Below are 20,254 nucleotides of genomic sequence, written 5' to 3' on the forward strand. Positions count from 1 at the left end.
AACTGATGCAATTCTTAATATTTTCACTTCTTTTAGTGTTTTTCTATCTCAGGAAGCCTAAATATATTAGTTTTAGTGATCTACAACAAAAAAATGTTTGTTTGGCAAGTTTGAAAAAGTGTCAAAAAAAGCTTTCTCTCGGCCTGAAAATAATGAAATGGACACTTTGAAGTAACTGATGCAATTCCTAAAATCTTCAGTTCTTTTAGTGTTTTTCTATCTCAGGGAGCCTAAATATATTAGTTTTAGTGATCTACAACAATAAAATGTTTGTTTGGCAAGTTTGAAAAGAAAGTGTCAAAAAAGGTTTTCTCGGTCTGAAAATGCAGAAATGAGCACTTTCAAGTAACTGATGCAATTCTTAATTTTTTCACTTCTTTTCGTGTTTTTCTATCTCAGGGAGCCTAATTATATTAGTTTTAGTGATCTAGAACTAATCACTAAAAAAACTAAACAATAAGAACAAAAGTTGTTTTTTTTAACGTATAATGTAACCTGAGTTACATATAGGTCACATAGCTCAGATCTGTGTGGTGCTGTACAGCAGCATTTGATTTAATCAGTCATCAGAACAGAACAAGAGCCTGTCAAAACCTCCACTTCTGCAGCAGATAGGCTCTCTGGGTTGTTGTGTGAGCTGTGGCTTTTCACGTTCATTTGACTGACAGTTGCAACAACTCTGATTACAAAATGATTTCAGGAAGTACTCAGAGCCCTTGTTCTTTTTATTTCGATTTATTGTGTCATAACATTTCAATACTTGGCATTCTTCTGCACCTTTTTATTCATAAAAAAAAACCAAGAAAGCATAAATATGTGTAAAATTCTAGAATTGCACCGCTCAAGGTGGCTGCATGTTGGAGTAGCTCTGTTGGACTCATTCTGAGATACTGCTTTTGAAAACTTTATTCCTCTTCTTTTTCTTGATGTAAATCACTTTTTTGGATGATTACTTCCTCTGGTATCAGATGCTTTGCAGCTGGAAGGATTTTTACTGAAGCCTTTTTACTTTTGGACATTTTGTTATGATACGTAACCATAACAACAAATGTTAAACGTGAAGAACCCTGAAGTCCAGTCATGACCAAAAGCAAGCAGACCACTTGTAAATCCACCAGAGGTAAAGTTTCCAGGAAGAAGCTCGCCACCAAAGCTGCCAGCAATGCTCCCTGGCCGGCGGAGTGAAAAAGCCTCACTGCTACAGGCCCGGTACCATGGCTCTTAGGGACATCAACCACTACCAGAAGTCCACTGAGCTGCTCATCCGGAAGCTGCCCTTCCAGCACCTGGTCCAAGAGATTGCTCAGGACTTCAAGACCGACCTGAACTTCCAGAGCTCGACCATCATGGCTCCGCAGGAGGCCAGCAAGGCTTACTTGGAGGGGCTCTTTGAGGACACCAGGACTGAGAACACATCAGGACAGACAGCTACAAGAGCTCCTTCCTGCCCACAGCCATCAGCATCTATAACAACTCTTTAACAAAATCAGGATAATGAGCTACAACATTTAATTTCCCTTTGAGATTAATAAAGTATCTTTGAACTGAATTAAATTGAATTGAATTGAAAATAATATTTACTGTTACTGAGACACCAAAAATAATAATAGACTTATTAAAACAAAAAAAAGTAAGACTAAACTGAAAAAATCAAAGCATTTCAAAGTTCAGACAAAACACAAAACTACATCTGTTTTGATCAAATATCTTTAAACAACCTAAAAGAAGACTACTGATTCACCATATATATACTTTCACTCCACGCTTGTGTCCTCTACCAGAGACCTGGGAGCTTGAGGGTTCTACACACAGTATCTTAACTGCTCCTAGAACTGCACTCTTCTGGACAGAGGTCGCTTTCTGTTTGGTGTGTGTAACACAGTAGAGAAGAGTATTATATATTTTAGAATAATGGGCCAACAGGTTCGGCTATGGGAGCTCAGTGGGGTGTTTGAGTGACACACGAAGACAGTTGGATGAATGTAAAGAACAACCGGCTTTAGTGAAACAACCATAAAATTTACAACAGTTGCACAGGACACACAATTATGAAAATAAAATTACACACAATAAAATACATACAATGATAACAATAGTTCTTGGCCTATAATCTGAACTCTAAATTGCAATAGACACAGATTGATTAATTTCAGTTCCAACTCAGGTTCAGCTCAACACCGTTCACATGAGAACACAGGCCTACCACACCGCAGGGTGTAGCAGAACTCCAAATGGGAAAGAAGGAATCCAGTTCTTTTTCTAAGTCCAGGTGGGAAGGCTCGCCATCAAACTCACAGGAGGAATCCACTTCAGGAACGATCCAGTATTCAAAAAAAAAAACCTGACCGATCTCCATGCGACACGTTTTGGACAACAATATGGTGCTCTCAGTCCGGACACGTGGGGCATTCACTGTTTCCAGCTTAAAAGTTGTATGAAAACAGCAATTTTATCAGCAAAAGTTTCAAGTTTGTATCCAGCACAGACTTTCACGTTGCAATCTCCTCCTCATGTCGGATCTCTCACACATAATGCTGCAAACACAGGGAGGAAGGGCGGGACCTACAGCGACAATCCGCATTCTGATTGGTTTAACCACGGTGGAAATTAAACTTCCTATTGGCTAGGTAGACTACCTAGCTTCCCTGACCTCTGTTTCTTAAAGAGGCATCACCATTTTATGTGGGTTACATATGTCCCAACCACACAACCCCTTCCGCATTTCATCGCTCAGTTTGCTGCTTGCTTGTTTGCAACCTGCTTCCTTCCGACTGTCCCCTGGAATTTAATTCTATTCTAAGCACTTATGCAGTCTTGATTTGAATCAATGAGTAAATGGTAAATGGCTTGCACTTGTATAGCACTTTATCTAGTCCAAGGACCCCAAAGTGCTTCACACGACAATCATTCACCTATTCACACACTGATGGCGGTAAGCTACATTGTAGCCACAGCTGCCCTGGGGCAGATTGACAGAAGGGAGGCTGCCATCACACTGCCACCAGTAGGCAAGGTGGGTGAAGTGTCTTCTCCAAGGACACAACGCTGTGACTGACGAAATGGGGGCTTGAACCAGCAATCCTCCAGTTACAGGATGAACCCTTACCTCCTGAGCCACTGCCGCCCTGTCATTAACAGGTTTCTGCAGAACATAAAGAGGTAATTTAACCACTGAATCAGGTGTGTTGGAGTAGGGAAACAAGTAAAACATGCAGGATAGTGGCCCTCAAGGACCAGGATTGCCTAGCCCTGATGTAGACCTATCAGCAGAAACTCATTGGTGAAAAACTAAACTTTTCTAATGGACTTCACATAGTAAATGGCTTTAGAAAAGTGTAATATTTTAATGTCAAATGTATATGAATCAATATTGATTCCTTAACTTTGATTCAATATAAAATCAACACAAATGTAAATTTCGATTACCATTTACATGATGGTTGAATCAATTTTGATATAATATCAGTTATGATTGAAAACCTAACATTGATTCAACATGTAAGTCACCAACCACTTTTAGTATAATTTAAATGTCAGGCTTCAACATGGATTCAATATTTCTGCCTAACTATATTTTAACATTGATTCACTCATATTTTGCTATCTGGGTGGCCTCTATTCCTCTTTTGCTGAGGGCCAGCTCTTGTCCTGCTATGATCAATGCCTCTGTGCTGTCCTTAAGTTCACTCTCTCTAGCCACTGGTAGAATTTGTTGATATCAGCCACTTCCTCAATGTGCTGGTGGTACATGCCGTGCAGGGGCTTATCTTTCCCTGATGGTTCTTCTTTCTCCTCTTCCACATTGGGTTTCTGCTGCCTGAGACATTCATTTAGCAGATCATCACCGTGGGCTTTCTTCTTGATGTACTTCAGGATCTTGGTTGTTTCATCCTATATAATGGCTCTGATGCTCACTAGTCCTCTGCCCCCCTTATTTCGCTTAGTGTACAGTATTAGGGTGCTGGACTTAGATTGAAACCCTCCGTGCTTTGTGAGGAGCTTTCGTGTCTTGAAGTCAGTAACTTTTATCACCTCCTTTGGCCAGGTTATTATACCAGCGGGGTATCTGATGACTGGCACCACATATGTGTTGATGGCTTGGACTTTGTTCTTACCATCAGCTGGCTCTTCAGGACTTGCTTTATTCTTTGTAGGTACTTGGTTGTGTCTGACTTCCTTGCGACCTCATCCTGGATGTCATTTGTCTGCAGGATTCCAAGGTGCTTGTAGCTGTCCTCGACATCTGCAATGTTGCCTTCAGGTAGTTCAACCCCTTCACTTGCGATTACCTTGCCTCTCTTGGACACCATTCAGCTGCACTTATCAAGTCCAAATTACATACCAATGTCTTTACTGCCTATCCTAGTGAGGTGGATCAGTGAGTAGGTGTGGATCATGTCAGGCCCCAGTCCAGCTTTTTATTCCTGAGACTCTGACCTGAGTCTTGGATGTCTGCCACTATTATAGTTACTGGTTCTTGCTCTGGGATGTTGGTGTGTTCAGATCGTAGATCCTGAAGCCATGGGGCATTATCATTGTGTGATGCCTCCTTCTCCCATATGAATCTCCAGTATTGCTCAGTCTCAGCTCTGAGTTGATCTACTCTCATGTTATTCCCTGGCATTGAGAGTACACTTTGCATGGATCGGATTTATTCATTTTTTTTATTTTTAATTATGTCATTTTATTTTCCATATACTTTGATCTTTGTGTTGCATGGTAGAGGCGTTTGTGTGTTCAAATTTACAAAAATTGTTAAAGAAAATTTAAATAACATTTTAATACAAATACTTTACCTGCTGAAACAGCTACACCATGTGACAATCTCAAGGTCTGTGGGCCAAATACTGTCAGGATTTGAGTTTTGTTTGAGTTATTCTTTAAGTTTCTTTTGTATTAGGGTTTTTGTTTCATGTTCCTTGTGCTCCCTGTATTTAGTTTATTCCCCAGTTTTAATATATTTTCATTTGTTGTTCTGCTCCCTGTGTTCCTTGTACATCACTCACTTCTACTTCTTCTTTTTCGTTCTTCTTCTTCTTCTTTAGCAGCTTGCATCCATCAATGTTGCGCTACTGCCACCTCTTGGATTTTACTACTCACTTCCTTTCCTCACATTCTCTGAATGAGACCAGTATTTTTCAAAAAACGAAATATCTTTCCTTTACCTTCATTACTATTCAACTGAGCAACCACACTTTCAAATTTCAGTTCGCTAATAACACCTATTTCCATACTCAGTAATCTTCTTTGACTCACATATTTCCTGTAACTAATAAAAACATGCTCACATCACTCACTCTCGCTCAGTAGTTCCCATCAGTCTGCCTCAACCACCCACACCTGTCCCTTGTTTGTAATCAGTCACCTGTGTTCAGTTTGCAATCACCCTCTGTCTTTAAAAGCTGGTCTTCTTCCTCACTCACTAACTGGTTGGTTCTGTTACAGTAGTGGTGTGGATGGTTTGAACCCAAATCCAGACAGTCTCAGAAATTAACAATAACAAAAGGCTGATGTGGTAGCAACAAAAACTAAATAACAAAAACGGACAAAATCCAGTTTGGAAGGAACATGAGAGACAAGACATGAGGATAACCAGTCAGAATTGGTTCATTGTCACTCCCATGTGCTGTCCAGTTATCCGTTTGTATACTCTCCCACTCTTCAAACACTGATAGCAACACAGCAGGAGAAATGCTAGCACAGGCTTCCAGTATCCGTAGTTTCAGTTGCTGCACATCTTGTATCTTCACAGCATAGACAATTGCTTTGAGATGACCCCAAAGATAAAAGTCTAAGGGGGTCAGATTGGGAGACCTTGGGGGGGGGCATTCAACTGGCCCATGACGACCAATCCACTTTCCAGGAAGTGGAAGTGGGAGAAGAGGGTTGGATTCAGTGGCGGCTGGCCAATAGAGGGCGCTAGGGCGCCGCCCCACCACTCAAATTACCTTGAATAAATAGTACATTAAAATATTTCGATATATATTTTTAGTTGTGTAAGATAAATATTTTATAGTTAATGATAATGATAAAGTTGTTTCGTTCTTCGACGTTGCACTGATTGGTGACGTATTTCCGCCCCGGGGCGCAAAAATCTTTCTCCATAGACTCTCGTTAAAAGTTGTACATGCGCAGTAGCTCCTCTTCAGTACAAGAGATAGGACCGTTCAGGGCGCACCTCTCCTGCGCCCTGAATGCAGCTGTGTTTACATTTCACCACCCTCCCGCCATAGAGGCTGACGTCACATCCGTCTGTCATAAAGTTCGCCTGATTGAAAAGTCGAGCCGCGGGTGTGCTGCCTTTTATTCAAAGACAGCAATAAGTTCATTACGTGACTAAGTTACATGCAAAAGGTAATAAATAAGTTCACAGTTAATAATTAGTTTAAGAAAATGTATGTTAAAATCTGTTAGAATGTTTGGTTTTGAATTCTAATCAGAGTGAGACATCTGATCTTGTACGTTAAGAATACATGACGTAGTGAGTGCTCCCACCATAAAAAAAACTTTGGCGTATTTTCTCCGGTAAAGTTTTGAAAAATAAGGGAGAAAACAGATCTTATAAACGCTAAATGTGTCCTACAGGCTTGTGCCTTGAGAGACCTCCGTCTTTGTAAGTATTGGTGTTCAGGAAATACTTATGCATATGTACATTATAATGTTGCTTTTGTTGTTTTAATTTATGTATTTATGTTCTAATTTATGTAATCTATGTATATACCAAAACCTTTGGTATATGTCTATTTTGGATTTATAGCCCCCCCTGGAGAAAACTCCACCAGCTGCCACTGGTTGGATTGACAATCCAACACAATGGGCAGCACTTTGAACACATTTTAGAAACACATTGTGAGAAACTTGTAAACAACTCATGAAAGAATAAAAGTTACGTTAAGACCAAGCACACCATTGTTTTTCATGTGAAATTCCCAATAAGTTTGATGTGTAACATGACCCTATTCCTTCCCATGGAAAAAACAAAAGTTGGATCCAAAATGGCCGACTTCAGAATGGCCGCCACGGTCACCACCCATCTTGAAAAGTTTACCCCCTCTCATATACTAATGTGCCACAAACAGGAAGTTAATATCACCAACCATTCCCATTTTATTGAGGTGTATCCATATAAATGGCCCACCCTGTACATAGTCACACACTCTAAGTGTGACATCTCACAGCATTGCATGAGAAAGGATTATTATCATAGAGTTATTTTCAAAGTTTAACCAATACAGCTAAAACTGCCATTTCTCAACATAAGATGATCTTAATTTAAAAGTATGGCATGAAAAGCGGCAGGCGATAGGCATTCCTTTAAGGAATGCTAGACTTTCAATTTATAAAGATTTCAGATTTAACTTTCGTAAAATGCCTATGGCTTTGCTGTTTTCTTTTGTTAGAATTAGATTTAGAGTTAAACCTTTAAAGAAATTTGACAAATGGAGATCATTTGTCTCTCTCTGCTGGTGAACTGATAAACTGCATCATGTGTACTAAACTAATGGCATAGAGTGGTAGTCTTACAGACAACATTAACGAGTTAAAAACTAGAAATACAGTGGGCTGAAAAAGTATTCAAACCTACCCTTAGTATTCTTTTTATTTTGTTGCCTTAGAACTCAAAACTTTAATTGAATTTTCATTTGAATGTTAAGTAATAATTTAACAGAACATACTATTTTCTGGTAAAATATTACTTAACATTCAAATGAAAATTAATAAATGAAAAAAAAATCATGTTTTAAATAATTCTACTGAGTATAAAACTAAAAAGTGATGTGTGCATATGTTTTCAACTCCAAATGTAATACTTTATAAATCCAACTTCAGCATCAAGTCTCTTCAGTTGTTTTTCATGATCTTGGTCCATCTAAGCACTGAGTTTTCTGTTCTGTACCTTTACCAAAATATCTCATGAATCTCTGAACAGATTTTAAAGAAACTTTCAGAAAGTATTGATTGAATAAGTCAATCTGATTTAAGATGACCACCACAGCAAATCAACATTCACTTACACAAAAATGGCCATACCTCAGTGAATTTTACAGCGACTGAGCTAAAATTTGGTGTGGTGGTATCTGACAGTCATTAACAACACACGTTTCAAACGCTAACAGATTATGTGATATATTGCAAGGTCACATGAGATTGTGCATCAAAAGACTTTTATTTTTATTTTCTAAAAGTAATGGCTTCTTCAGATTTAGCCCATTCTTTTGGTCACAAATGACTATAGGTGAGGAATGTAGATAGAGTAGTAACTCAAGAGCTGCCTTTTGGCTCAGATCCTTCTTCACCAGGACAGACCTGAGTAACGCCCTCATTACTGCAAACGAGGCCCTGATTCCTTTTTTTTCCACTTACTTTTTGCAAAGGTCTCCTGTTACAACCAATAATAGTAATTATAAAAATTTAAATGATAAAGACACACTTTATTTTAAAGTTCAATTATTTATTTAATGGTAAGTCACTTACAGTAATTTTTTTGATTTTTTGTTTATAAATTCACTTGAACATGAAAATCAAAAGACACTTGGAGCTTTCTGCAAACTCTAAAAGTATGATGTGGACATGTCAGTTAATGTGAAGGCTCACAGTGCTGCTTCTAACACCAAACATTGTGCCAACAGCCTGAAGACAAAAAACTCAGCCATTAATGCTATTAGGCAGCTCAAACACAAGCACTAATAAACTATATTGGTGGTGATAATAAATGATGGAGCAAACTCTTCCAATTAGCCAGCACATTTTACAACATGTAGAAATGAGAGAATGCTGCAAACAGCAGCACTCACTGACCCATCACAAATTGCTAAAGCATCTAAATATTTTTCAAGCCATTAAGTGTATTCTATATTTTGTTGAAGGAGACAACACCACCATTTTACATATTTTTAAAAAAGCCTTAAATGAAAAAACTAAGTGTACAAGATTGCGTAAGCTGGCACGCCCACAGTTAATGTCTGTGCAAATAAATGCTTTTTGTTGACAATTCTAAACAGATGAGGACACAGGATACAAAGAACATTCGTAAAAACACTGGCTTCACACAACAGAAAAGAACATACTTACCTGAGCCCTGAGTCGGTGGTTAAAATAAAATCATTCAAATTTAGTTTTTTTTTTTGTTAGTTTGTTTTTGTACACAGACATCTGCTCAAATACGTTGCTGACACAGTACTACATAACCCACAAACAACTTGAAAGAGACAAGTCCCTCTAGGTATTTTCTTTCTGGAAAAAGAAGTTATATTTGTGTAGCTGAAAAATGCTGGGACTGGGCATTCATCAGTTTCACTTTGTCTTTTTATGGCCATAAAAATAATCTGGTCTTTACCAGGTTTTAAATTGATTCAAATTAACCTAAGATGAACAAAAACACAACAGATTCCACCATGCCATTAAACAAAAACATAGCCCAAGTCCACTCTGTTGCAGCAGCTTGTTGGACCTCTTTTTAGCAGCAATACCTCTCAATGGTCTTCTGTACGACATTATCAGTCTTTCACATGGTTGTGGAGGACTTTTGGCCCACTTGTCTTTCCAGTCTTGCTTTACTTTATTGAGATTTTCGGACGTTGGTTTCTGCTCAGCTCTCCACAGCATTTCAATCAGGCTGAGGTCTGGACTTTGAACTGTTACAACACTGATTCTTTTCTTTTTCAGCCGTTCTGTTGTAGATTAGTTTGGGATCATTGTTCTGTTTCAGCATGACCCAGTGTGGTCCAAACTAAGTGTACAGAATACTTTGATCTACAAAGGAGTTCATGGTTGACTAAATAACTGCAAGGTGCTGCATGCTGTTGTACATTACGGATAAACAACTCCAGTCCAGGGTTCTTGCACAGTTTCCAAATCCAAATTCAAGCACTTTCAAAATTGATTTTCTAAGACTTCCCAGCACCACAATAATGATTTACACATACTTAATTTCATACGTTTCTAAAGTCTAGTAGCCTATAGATGCAAAATCCATAGCGTGTCCAAATATATGTTCCAGTTTTTAAATGTCTCCATGCTGAGCTTCGTATCCATCTACTGAGACACTTAGCACTGAAGCTAAATAACTCAAATCATTGGTGTTTTTATGTCAGTTAAATCTAACAACTTCTTTAGTGTTTAGTGGAGTTGGAAACAAATCCAGTTCTTTCATTGGTTCATTTGGTTCAATATGCTGGATGGTGTTCACTTCAGCACTGCCTACTCACACTTCAATAAGTTAAGTAAATTATATAAACACAATCTGAAGTCAATATTTGTCCGCTGCTACACAAAATACCTACAAGTTGGCAGGTTTGGACAGTATTGTCTGATAAAACAAGTTTGGTTACAATTTCTAGCACTTTTTTCAAAATTAAAGGACTTTTAAAACCTTGAAAATATCACTTACAAATTCAAGCATTTTCAAAGAATCCAAGCACCTGTTCAAACCCTGTTGGTCTCATGTGTCCAAAGGCCATTGTTCCAGAGGTCTTCTGGTTCATTCAGATAACCTTCCAAACTTAAGTTGTGCTGCCATGTTCTTTTTAGAGTGAAGAGACTTTGTGCTGCAACCCTTCCAAACAAGCCATCCTGGTTCAGTTTATTTTTATCAATTCTCCTATCATGACCTTGAACCTGCTAACTGAGGCCAGTAGAGGTTGAGATGGAGCTCATTTCTCTGAGCATTGCATGGTCTGACCTCTGGGAGAATTTGCTGGGATGTCCACTCCTGGGAAGACTGACAGCTGTCTTAAATGTTTTCCACTTGTGAATAAACTTTCTCTCTGTAGATTGGTGTACTCCAAATAGTTTAGAAGCTCTCTCAAATTGATGGGCATCAATCGTTGCTTCTCTAAGGTAATTGCTGATGTCTTCCACCTTTGTGCACTTGAGGTTAGATTTGAATAATTTTAGAAACTGGTAGAGACGAGATAATTTTTTATTTAGTTATGATATGGTAAACACTAAAATTTAAAGCAGGTGGACTTTGTTTCCCATGACCTTGTCATGTAGAAACAGTTCATGGCTTTTTCCAAACCCAAACTCAAAAAAACCTCACCAAAAAAAACAAAAAACCTTACAACAGAACTATTAGAGGCCAAAATAAAAATAACAGAGTGAGTGCCCCTTTCTCATGTTTTAGCAAAAGCACAACACAGTAGATGCTTACTCATCAGGCAGTACTGCGGAGCAGCAAGCAGCATGAAGCAAAGCATCAGGGTTTTGCATGGAGCTCATCAGCCTCTACATATCTGCATATGTAGCACCTTCACAAATAGTAACAGTTGCATCATAATGTCTAACATCAACACATTTCAAAGGTTTTCCTTCTGACTGTGTTAAACATCAAACTCTTCATGAGGACAACTCACACAGGAGTCATCTGACTAATGGTGCATTCATGTCATGTGGGAAAATAAAGAAAGCAAATCATCTGAATGTGTTTTACCGTACCCAGTTTCTCACCAAAGTTGGTCAGTTTTCTGCTAAGTATCACAAAAAACAAATCGTTTTTTTTTTTTGGATGAGCACTGGAATTAAAATTTTAGCTTTTACATTTACATATTAATATTACTCTCAAAACCTCAAGATCACAAACATTAAATATTATCTGTTTCTTCCAGTAGGTAGTTTACATGATGCGTTTTTCCACACGACATGAATACATCATCCAGTGCTTTGTTTCCTGTTTCTGTTGTCGACGGGACATCCCAGCATCCTCAGATGGCTTCACAAAATACTCAAACCATCTCAGAATCTCTCCTGACCAAACACCTCAGGTTGTCATGACGTGCTGCCTCATTATTTCACTGCTCCACTCCAGGTGTGTAGTCGGGGCGTCGAGTCTGGATGATCTTTGGTCGCGGGGGGCGGGACTTCTCATCGTGGTCACTGTCATCTGGTGCTGAACTGTCGCCATGCTCATCCTCACACACGTGGACAACCACACTCGGTGTAGTGGGGGTGGCAGTGTGCAGCTCGTACTTTTCCCCTAAAGGTCACACAGAGAAGTGCAGTCAAAATACAGGAAGTTTCACTTTAAAGCTGAGAAACAAAATGTAACACAGACTCCATTTTAGATTAGGGGATTTAATCAGATTTCTAGAACTCACACAATCTCCCCACCTGTCCATACTTTTCCAGATGATTTTTTTTTTATTCATAGAAAACTTTCTGTTCACAGGTTTTCAACAAAAATGCTAATACCCATGCTGCACCACTGGGTGGCAGGAATGTTCACATTAACAACATAAAACACAGTAGCATTAGTAAGTAGTGGAATCGGTTTTAATTTTCCAAAATTCTGTTTTTATTTTTATGACGTAAACACATCTTTTCACCTAAATAGTGTCTTTTTATTTTGTGCTTTCATTAATATTACAAACTAAAACAGTAAAAAAAAATTCAGTCCAACAGAACATTTAAAGCTTTAATAAGGTGCTTAAAATCTGCCTGCAAGTCATTTACTGTTTAAGGAAAACTAATTTCTCACACGTTTCATGTGTGAATTTGAGTGAGAATTAGGCACAGTTTTTCCTTTTGTAAAATAAAATGGGCAAATTTTTCGCTGCAGTCTCTCTGAATCCTGAGTGTTTGCGACCAGCAAGCCATGCATCCACGTTTTGCACAGCCAATTTATGAAAATCGCAGCCAATGTTTCTGTGCACAGCTTGCAAAACTGAATTCTAGGCCGTGCACATTATTTTGTTGCCAACCTCCTCCTCCCTTTTTAACTTTTTACAAATTTAAGCCTCTGTGACTCATGCAAAGAAACTGAAAACCCTTGCAGTTGTTTTGAGACGTTTGGGAGACTTCCCTTGTGAATACAGTTGTTTAACAAGTCACAAACTAGTTGCAGCCCAGTGAGATGCTGGCTTTAGCTTTTGTTTTGTCTTTTAAACAGTGTGACAAGATGTGATCTGTACTGGAAACACTGAATAAAAAGTAAAAAAAAAAAAAATGACAACAAATAAATAATAGATTTTACAGAACACCAGTTGAATCAACTTCAAGTTGAGAAATGAAGTAAGTTGTTTTAAAGAAGATGAAAACTCCACTCTGAGTGATTTGTACCTGGCCCTAGTTTGGAGATGGCACACAGCAGGTCGTAATTGATAACTGGTGTGGCATCGTTGGACTGCTCCCAGCCAACAGGAGGAGAGGCAGGAGGAGAGATAAGGAATTGTTTCTCTGGCTTGGGAGGCTCCAGACGAGGGCTTCCGATGTGGACAGACTGGAGAACAGGACAGCAGATTTTAAACTGGGTGACAACTAAACAGAGAAAAGACTGATCACAGAAAGTAACTTTCAGTAGTGTTCTTGTCATTAATATCTGGACAATATTTTTAAAAATAAATAAATAAAATTCACTTTTCATTCACTCAAGAGCCAGCTTTAGTAAGCTAGGGTCAGAGTGCCAGGGCTCCCGCCTTCGGCTACTGCCCATAGCACTATGCATCTGACCAGCATGGTTTTTGTTTGATTTCATACTTTCCTGATTCAAAATGTTGCCTAGGCTGATGTGTTTCTATAGAGTGCTTAGGAGTTTACAGTTAAATATTTTTATTTTGTTGGATACTATTACTACTCAAGTTAGACTAAGAAAAATGTTTCCTTGTAAAAAAAGGTTCATGCTGTGTTTCGCCCAATGGCAATTTGGTATTCATTGCAAAGTAACATCAGTAAAGATTGAGGTGGTTTATTTTGTCCTGGTCATGACATTCAACATCAGACAAAAGAGGTAGATAAATTACAACCCCAGCAGAAGAAAAAAATATTAACACTACCTGGGCAAAATAGAGTCTCATTTCTTTCCCGTTAAAGTCAGTCTTGTGTAGCCTGAGTCTCGCCTCAGCAGCAGCCAGAGCATCACTGAAGCTGATCCTTACCCGCCGGAAAGACCGGAAGTAGTGGAACTGCACCTCAGGGTCAAAGGAACGAAACAGCGACTCAAAGTTAGTCTGAAAGAAAGACGGGAAAAGAAAAAAGTGGTGGAGAAGGCATTGAGAACTGCAGGAAAGAGAAATTATAGCAGCAATCTAGGACATGAAAGCGGCATGATCTTTCTTGTTAAATAGGTCTTTTAACCTATTTGACATGTGTCCCCAAGGGGGTGTTTGAGAGCTCAGAAGCACTACAGTGGAATATGGTCAAGAACAGAATGCTTTTTTAATAAATACCTCCAGGTTTGACACTATTTTAACTCAAGTCTTAGTCATTCATTGAGAGTGGAGGTTTTTATGTCTGAAGCCATCTCATAAAAACATGATACGGTTGATTTCCAAACTATATAATAGTTCCATTCAAAAAGCTTTGAACAGAGCTATTCTGTTGTAGAATAGATGCTGTGTTTGCGATCTTTGTTCTGTTTGTCCAAGCTTCAGCAGAGGAGTTCATGTTCGACTCAATGACTGCAAGGTGCAAAACACAAGCTTAAATCATTATCAACTAGCTTCATTAGTAGGTAGTTTTATCATTTTCACAATACACCAAGAGCAGCTCTGTCCTGCAGTCTATAGAGCAGAAAAAGAGACACTTTAGGCATCCATCCAAGTTTTATTGGTACATGATTAACCAAAACTGTATAAAAATGTTAAAAATTGACAATTTTATAATGAATCCCAATAAACGAGAGGATTTCTGAAAATATTTTGTAGGATCAATCAATACAACTTTGTAAGAATGTAATAAAAACTGGCTACATTTTGATGTACAAACTGTATAGGAAGTGAAAAGAGAACCAAGATCAAAAGAAATGTTAAAAGCTACTGCCAGAGGCGCACTATAGTCACCATGGTAACCACACACCTGTGCCTCTTACTCCCTGATTGCCCAGTTAATGACAGGCAGACAGAACGCAGACTTAACAGTTGAGGTTCAAATAATCGTCATGTGAAAACTATAAGTCTGATCTTAAAACCTCTTGAACTGTGAGTGACAGAAGACACAGTGTTTTATGCAAGATAAATTTGACAAGTTTAAAAGACTCCAGTTTTGAATTGAATATTTTAGCTAAAATATAACTAAAGTCTATGGAAGTTTGGGTATGAACCCTGGATTCTGGGGGAATTCAAACGAAAACCGTAAGTCAGCAACGAGACAGAAGAGTTTGTTTGTAAAAGATTATCAGAAAATTTTAGGCAATTCACAATTTAGTAACAGTCACTTAAACAGTCTTAAAAAATATGTGAAAGCCATAAAACATCAACTGTAATTGTGTAAAAATGGCAAAAAATATCAAAATGCCAGTTAAGAGTTGTAATGTCCAACTTTCTGTGACTCTTAACCTGAATAATGGTTCTAATGTGAAGTAAGTCTGAGCTACAGACCTCCAAAAAGGGTTGCGTTTCCCCATCTGTTTCACCAGAATCTCATTTATCTCCATTTTTTTTCTTGCAGTTTTTACTCATTTTATCTATGCTGTGCAATGTATCACGACCAAAAATCACAGCACACTATTTCTGGTGTGCTGAAATTTGCAAAATCAAGATTTTGCTAATTTTGGTGTATAATTTGCATGTTGGGGTTGCACAGTGGTCCAGTAGTTAAAGCTGCTGGTGTACATTCTCAGTCAAGTAGTTAAAGCTGTTGCCTCCTAGCAAGAAGGTTGCAGGATCTTCTCCCGGCCTGGGGCCCTTTCTGGGTGGAGTTTACATATTCTCCCTGTGCACACGAGGATTTACTCTGAGTTTCTCTGGTTTCCTCCCACAGACCCAAAACATGCATGTTAGGTTAATTGGTAACTTAAAATTGTCCTTAAGTGTGAATGACATTTGTCTCTATGTGCCCCTGTGATGGACTTGAGAGATGGACGGACACTGACTGACTGAGTGTCTGTCTGTCTGTCTCTCTCCCTCTACAAAGTTTAAGCGAGATACAATTTACATGTTTTAATACAAAACTCATAACGACATACAGAAAAAAAAATAACAGGATAGTACAGAACAGTATTTCAATGCAGTAATGCAAGTACTTTATTATTCTGGATGGATATCTAGGCTTGTTGTCCTGTTTCAAGATCAATAAATGAATAAAATCAATGAACTAATTTATTTATTTACCTTTGCCTCGTGTCGGTGAAATACATCCAGACTGGTCACTGAGGCTACCAAGCAGAAGCGGTTACACTTAGTGGTCTTGATGTGCATAACTAGTGATCTAGGAAGACAAAATCTTTTCCGCCTGATAGCCGAGGTCAAGGCCCAACAAGATGCTGAGACACTCTTCAAGGGTGTGAAGAACGATGAGGGTGAAGGTGGAAGTCTGGGGGGCTGAAGGAGCGTTGCCTTTCCCAGCCAAACAGAAAGATGCTTTAAAAGTGAAACAGGTCTGGTTCTAAAACTGCTGTCACACCTGAGTCTTCTCTTCTTTGGATTCAGTAGTGCTTTTCTTCTTTTGTCCTCCCAGAGACACAATACGAAACATAATAAGCTTCACTTGGCAACACAGTCTGTCTACATGCTGGCAACCCAGAATTCAAGGTTAAAAGGTTTAAAGGTTTTTGTTTGAGCTCCCCAGTGCAGCCTCTCCTGGTCTTCGAGAAAGAGGGATCTGTAGCAGCCTGCAAACTGGAGGAATTTTCCACAGATCTGGGTGTGGAAAGCTGAAAATGTCATCCAGTTTCCTCTAAGCTCTCACTCACCCATTCTGCTCTACAGCCATTCAAATGAGCCCCTGCCAGCCGATGACGCATTATCCCTTCCCCCGCCCTTCCTTTTGGTCTCATTCATTTGACAGCCAGTTAAATGTGAAAGGGAGGGAGGGACAACTTCATTTTTTTTGTTACTGACCAAAGCTGACTAATCAAAGTGCAACAAGGACAATGAGCAAGCATGAGTGTGTGTGTGCACGAAATAAGAGGAAAATTGGCAAATAATGACATCATCCCTGAGATGCCTAACACAATAATCTGCTCTCTGCTGTGATTAAAAGAAGTCCTTTGTGGCATAGAAATAGTGTATGTGAATTTTACTTGTCACTGTTTTCCATACAAACCAAGAGCTTGGCTGTCAAGTTAGCAACCAGTATTAGAAAACAAATACATCTCAGTTTTTGAAAATACTATGGCTAAAGCAGAGGCATAAATGAAAGAATCGAAGGACATCTGACAGTTAAATAAGACATAAAATACATAAATGATAACCCAAAAAGCATAACTTGATGGATAAACAAAGAATGTGGAGGGTTACGAAAGTAGTACCAATGAAAAGTTTGCACTTCGATTACAAGTTTTCATGGGGTATTAATAGTTGAGAGCTTTAGGTGGAGGGACGTGCTCAAGTAGTTGGAGGAAAAAACAGCCTGTACAGTCCATGAATTAATATTTACATCTGTTTATATCTGTGAACATTAGCTGCGTTTTCTTTTATTTTCATACATGCAGCCACAAAACATGTAAACATTAGTTTATAGTTTACAGAACCAAACTCCCTCTGCTTTTTTAAAAAAATGACCTAAACAAACCTTTATATGAAGTGCTGCAGAATAATACTTGATTAACTGATCATCATCATGGTGACCACCTCAATAAAAGCAGGGTTTCTTTCTGCTCTGGAGAATACAGGTGTGTGTAACACAATTCCAAAGTGGAAAGACATCAGCAATGATGGGTCAAAGGTAATTTCCAAACCATTTGGAGTCCATTGTTCTACAGAAAGAAAGATTATTCACAAGTGGAACACATTTAGGACAGCTGGCAATCTTTCCAGAACAATCCAGCAAATTCAACCCAAGGTCGAACTGTGCAAAGCTCAGAGAAATGAGCTCAATGTCAGGCAGGCCTCAGTTAGCAGGTTGAAAGTCATGACAGGGCAATTAGAAAAAGACTGAGCAAGCATGTCTTATCTGGAAAAGAAGAAAGCCTCTTCTTTCTAAAAACAACATGGTATCCAGGGTTTCCCCAGAAAAGAGACTAAGCCTAGTGGTAGGTAGCCATTCGCCGGCCGATCACCAGCCCACCGTGATTTAGTAAAAAAAAAAAAAAAAAAAGATTAAAGTTGACAGGAAAGTTGAAAATATGGCTATTTATTATGTGATATTGCAAGATATTTGTGTCAACTATTTACACAACTACAGTTTTACAAAAAGGCACTTTTGAAATACTTTTTTAAACAAAAATACAATTAAAATAAATACTAATTGTTTGCACCTAATTTGAATCCTAATTTAAGTCACATTTACAAATAAATTAAATTAACATAAATGTTAGATAAGCATTTTTGGTTAAACCCGCTCGTTCAACGTTTATTGCTGTGGCTCTCAGAAGGCTGCTCCAACGACATGCTAACTCCAGTGGTAGCTGGAGGTGGCTCGGCCTCAGGGCTCATTATAGTCGCACTTTGTAGTGTCGCTCTGGTCTCTGCGGCGCCCGGTGTGTGGAGACCTGAGCGAGCGGTGGAGGCATTTATACTTGGCGCTTACGTCGGCGCAGTATTCTCCGAAAAGACAGGGGGCAACACGCTACATAACTAGTGGAAATATGGTAAAACAAAAAAGAGAGCAGATGGTTGTCACTGTTTCTGTTGTTATTCATTGGCCTAGATGTGAGGTGTGTGTTGGTGCCTTGTTTGCACTTTTTCAATGATGTTAATTTAGTTTATTTGTAAATGTAACTTAAATTAGGATGCAAATTAGGTGCAATCAATTAGTAATTATTATTTTAATTGTATTTTTGTTTAAAAAAGTATTTCAAAAGTGCCTTTTTGTAAAACTGAAGTTACTATCTTACAATATCACATAATAAATAGCCATATTTTCAACTTTCCTGTCAACTTTAATCTTTTTTTTTTTTTACTAAATCACGATCAGTCAGCAATCGGCCGGCGATCGGCCACCTACCACAAGGCTTAGCCTTATTTCTGGAGAAACCCTGAAACTGGAACTGGATCACAATCAAAATTTAATGAGTTGAGGGTTTTTTTGTGACAACACTAACATGTCCTGAAAATTTTATCAAGATCTGTTCATTACTCCACTCCTTGGTGGAGGCAACAAAAGGGTGACCTGCTGGAGTATAGACAAGGTTTTAAAGGTGAAATGAAAAGAGATTTGAAGATAACATAAATCAAAAGAAAGTCATAAAAGTTGCTTGTTTTCAGAGTCTCTCATTTTAAAACATTACACTAATTTAAAATTAATGATAAAAGATTGAAAAAATTACTAGGGTCTCTTTGGCATTTTCAATAATCACGTATTGAGTTCCAAACACAAGAATGCCAACAAGGCAATAAATAGCAAATACGGATGGTGTAGAGGTGAAATGGTTCAGTGAGTCGCAATTAATTGTGTAAACCATCCAAAAACACCAACAGCTGTTTTATTCTTCAGCTTCCCAAAAGACAAGAAAGTTTGATGGATTTAGTTAGTTTAGCTCCTGGTGAAAATTACAACCTTTTGTAGACGTTTTGAAGAAGACCACCTGAAATATAAACCTTCAATATAACAGCCACCACCACCTGCTGTCTGAAGAAAGGCATGTTTTCAAACCAGTATTCTTGTAAACAAAACTTGCTTCTTTTTATGCTTCCATTTTTACTGATAAACAATGACAGTAACCTCCCAGTGTCCTACAGCTGTCTGCCAGAGCTGGCCATGACCTCTCTACGTCACCAACCAAGGAGGTAACTCCGCCCACACAATCACCTAACTTCTGGATTTTGACACAAAATCTCTAAAAACAAGTCATTAACATCTTAAATCTGAGAAATGGAGCACTAGAGTGTTTTAGGATAGTGTTTAACTAAGGGAAAAACATTTTATATTTTATTTCTTTTCACCTTTAACAAAGGAGTCACATGTGACCATGACCCTTGACCTTGAAATCAGTAGTCATCATCCGTGACTCATGAGGTGTCCAGTTGTGCAGTTTGACATTCCTAAGTTATTCACTTGCAGAGGTAGAGCACAGGATCAACTGTGACCTTGACTTTGACATTTGACCAGATCGCTACCAAAATTTAATCAGTTGTTCCTTGTAGCATGTTTGACAGTTCCTGAAAATTTCATTAAAAAAACATATGGAAAACATTACCTCCCTGATGGAGGTAACAAACATCAAGCAGAACATCCCAGGGATGAGACAGATCCAAGCTGTAGAATTAGTCTGACCTCAGATTGTCAGAGTGCTCATTTGAACAAGACTTATCAGTAAGACATAACTACACCAGCAGTCTGTTACGACGCTGAAGTTGGCATCAAATTGTAGCGTCGAATAGCTAAAGGGCGATTCCACCTAATTTTTCACTACCATCCGTGTCTTTAATTGATTCTAATT

The 20,254-nt window shown here is 38.5% G+C and overlaps 1 protein-coding gene across 4 annotated transcripts in view; it reads right to left on the minus strand.

The window, feature by feature from the left end:
• Nucleotides 1-9,086: 9,086 nt before the first annotated feature.
• The window catches only part of LOC108228452 (calcipressin-1), a 21,438-nt gene continuing 10,270 nt past the window's right edge, over nt 9,087-20,254 (minus strand). For 3 of the 4 annotated variants that reach the window (XM_037973903.1, XM_037973901.1, XM_037973902.1), the window contains exons 3-5: nt 13,770-13,943; nt 13,057-13,216; nt 9,087-11,974 (exon numbers count right to left, since the gene is read on the minus strand). In XM_037973903.1, coding sequence (XP_037829831.1) covers nt 11,790-11,974; nt 13,057-13,216; nt 13,770-13,943 — 519 coding nt within the window. In that variant the 3' untranslated portion in view covers nt 9,087-11,789. The remainder of the gene's footprint in view (nt 11,975-13,056; nt 13,217-13,769; nt 13,944-20,254) is intronic. The other variant, XM_037973904.1, reaches the window with a different exon arrangement.

The sequence above is a fragment of the Kryptolebias marmoratus genome, linkage group LG23, assembly GCF_001649575.2.
Source record: "Kryptolebias marmoratus isolate JLee-2015 linkage group LG23, ASM164957v2, whole genome shotgun sequence".
NCBI classification, from domain to species: domain Eukaryota; kingdom Metazoa; phylum Chordata; class Actinopteri; order Cyprinodontiformes; family Rivulidae; genus Kryptolebias; species Kryptolebias marmoratus.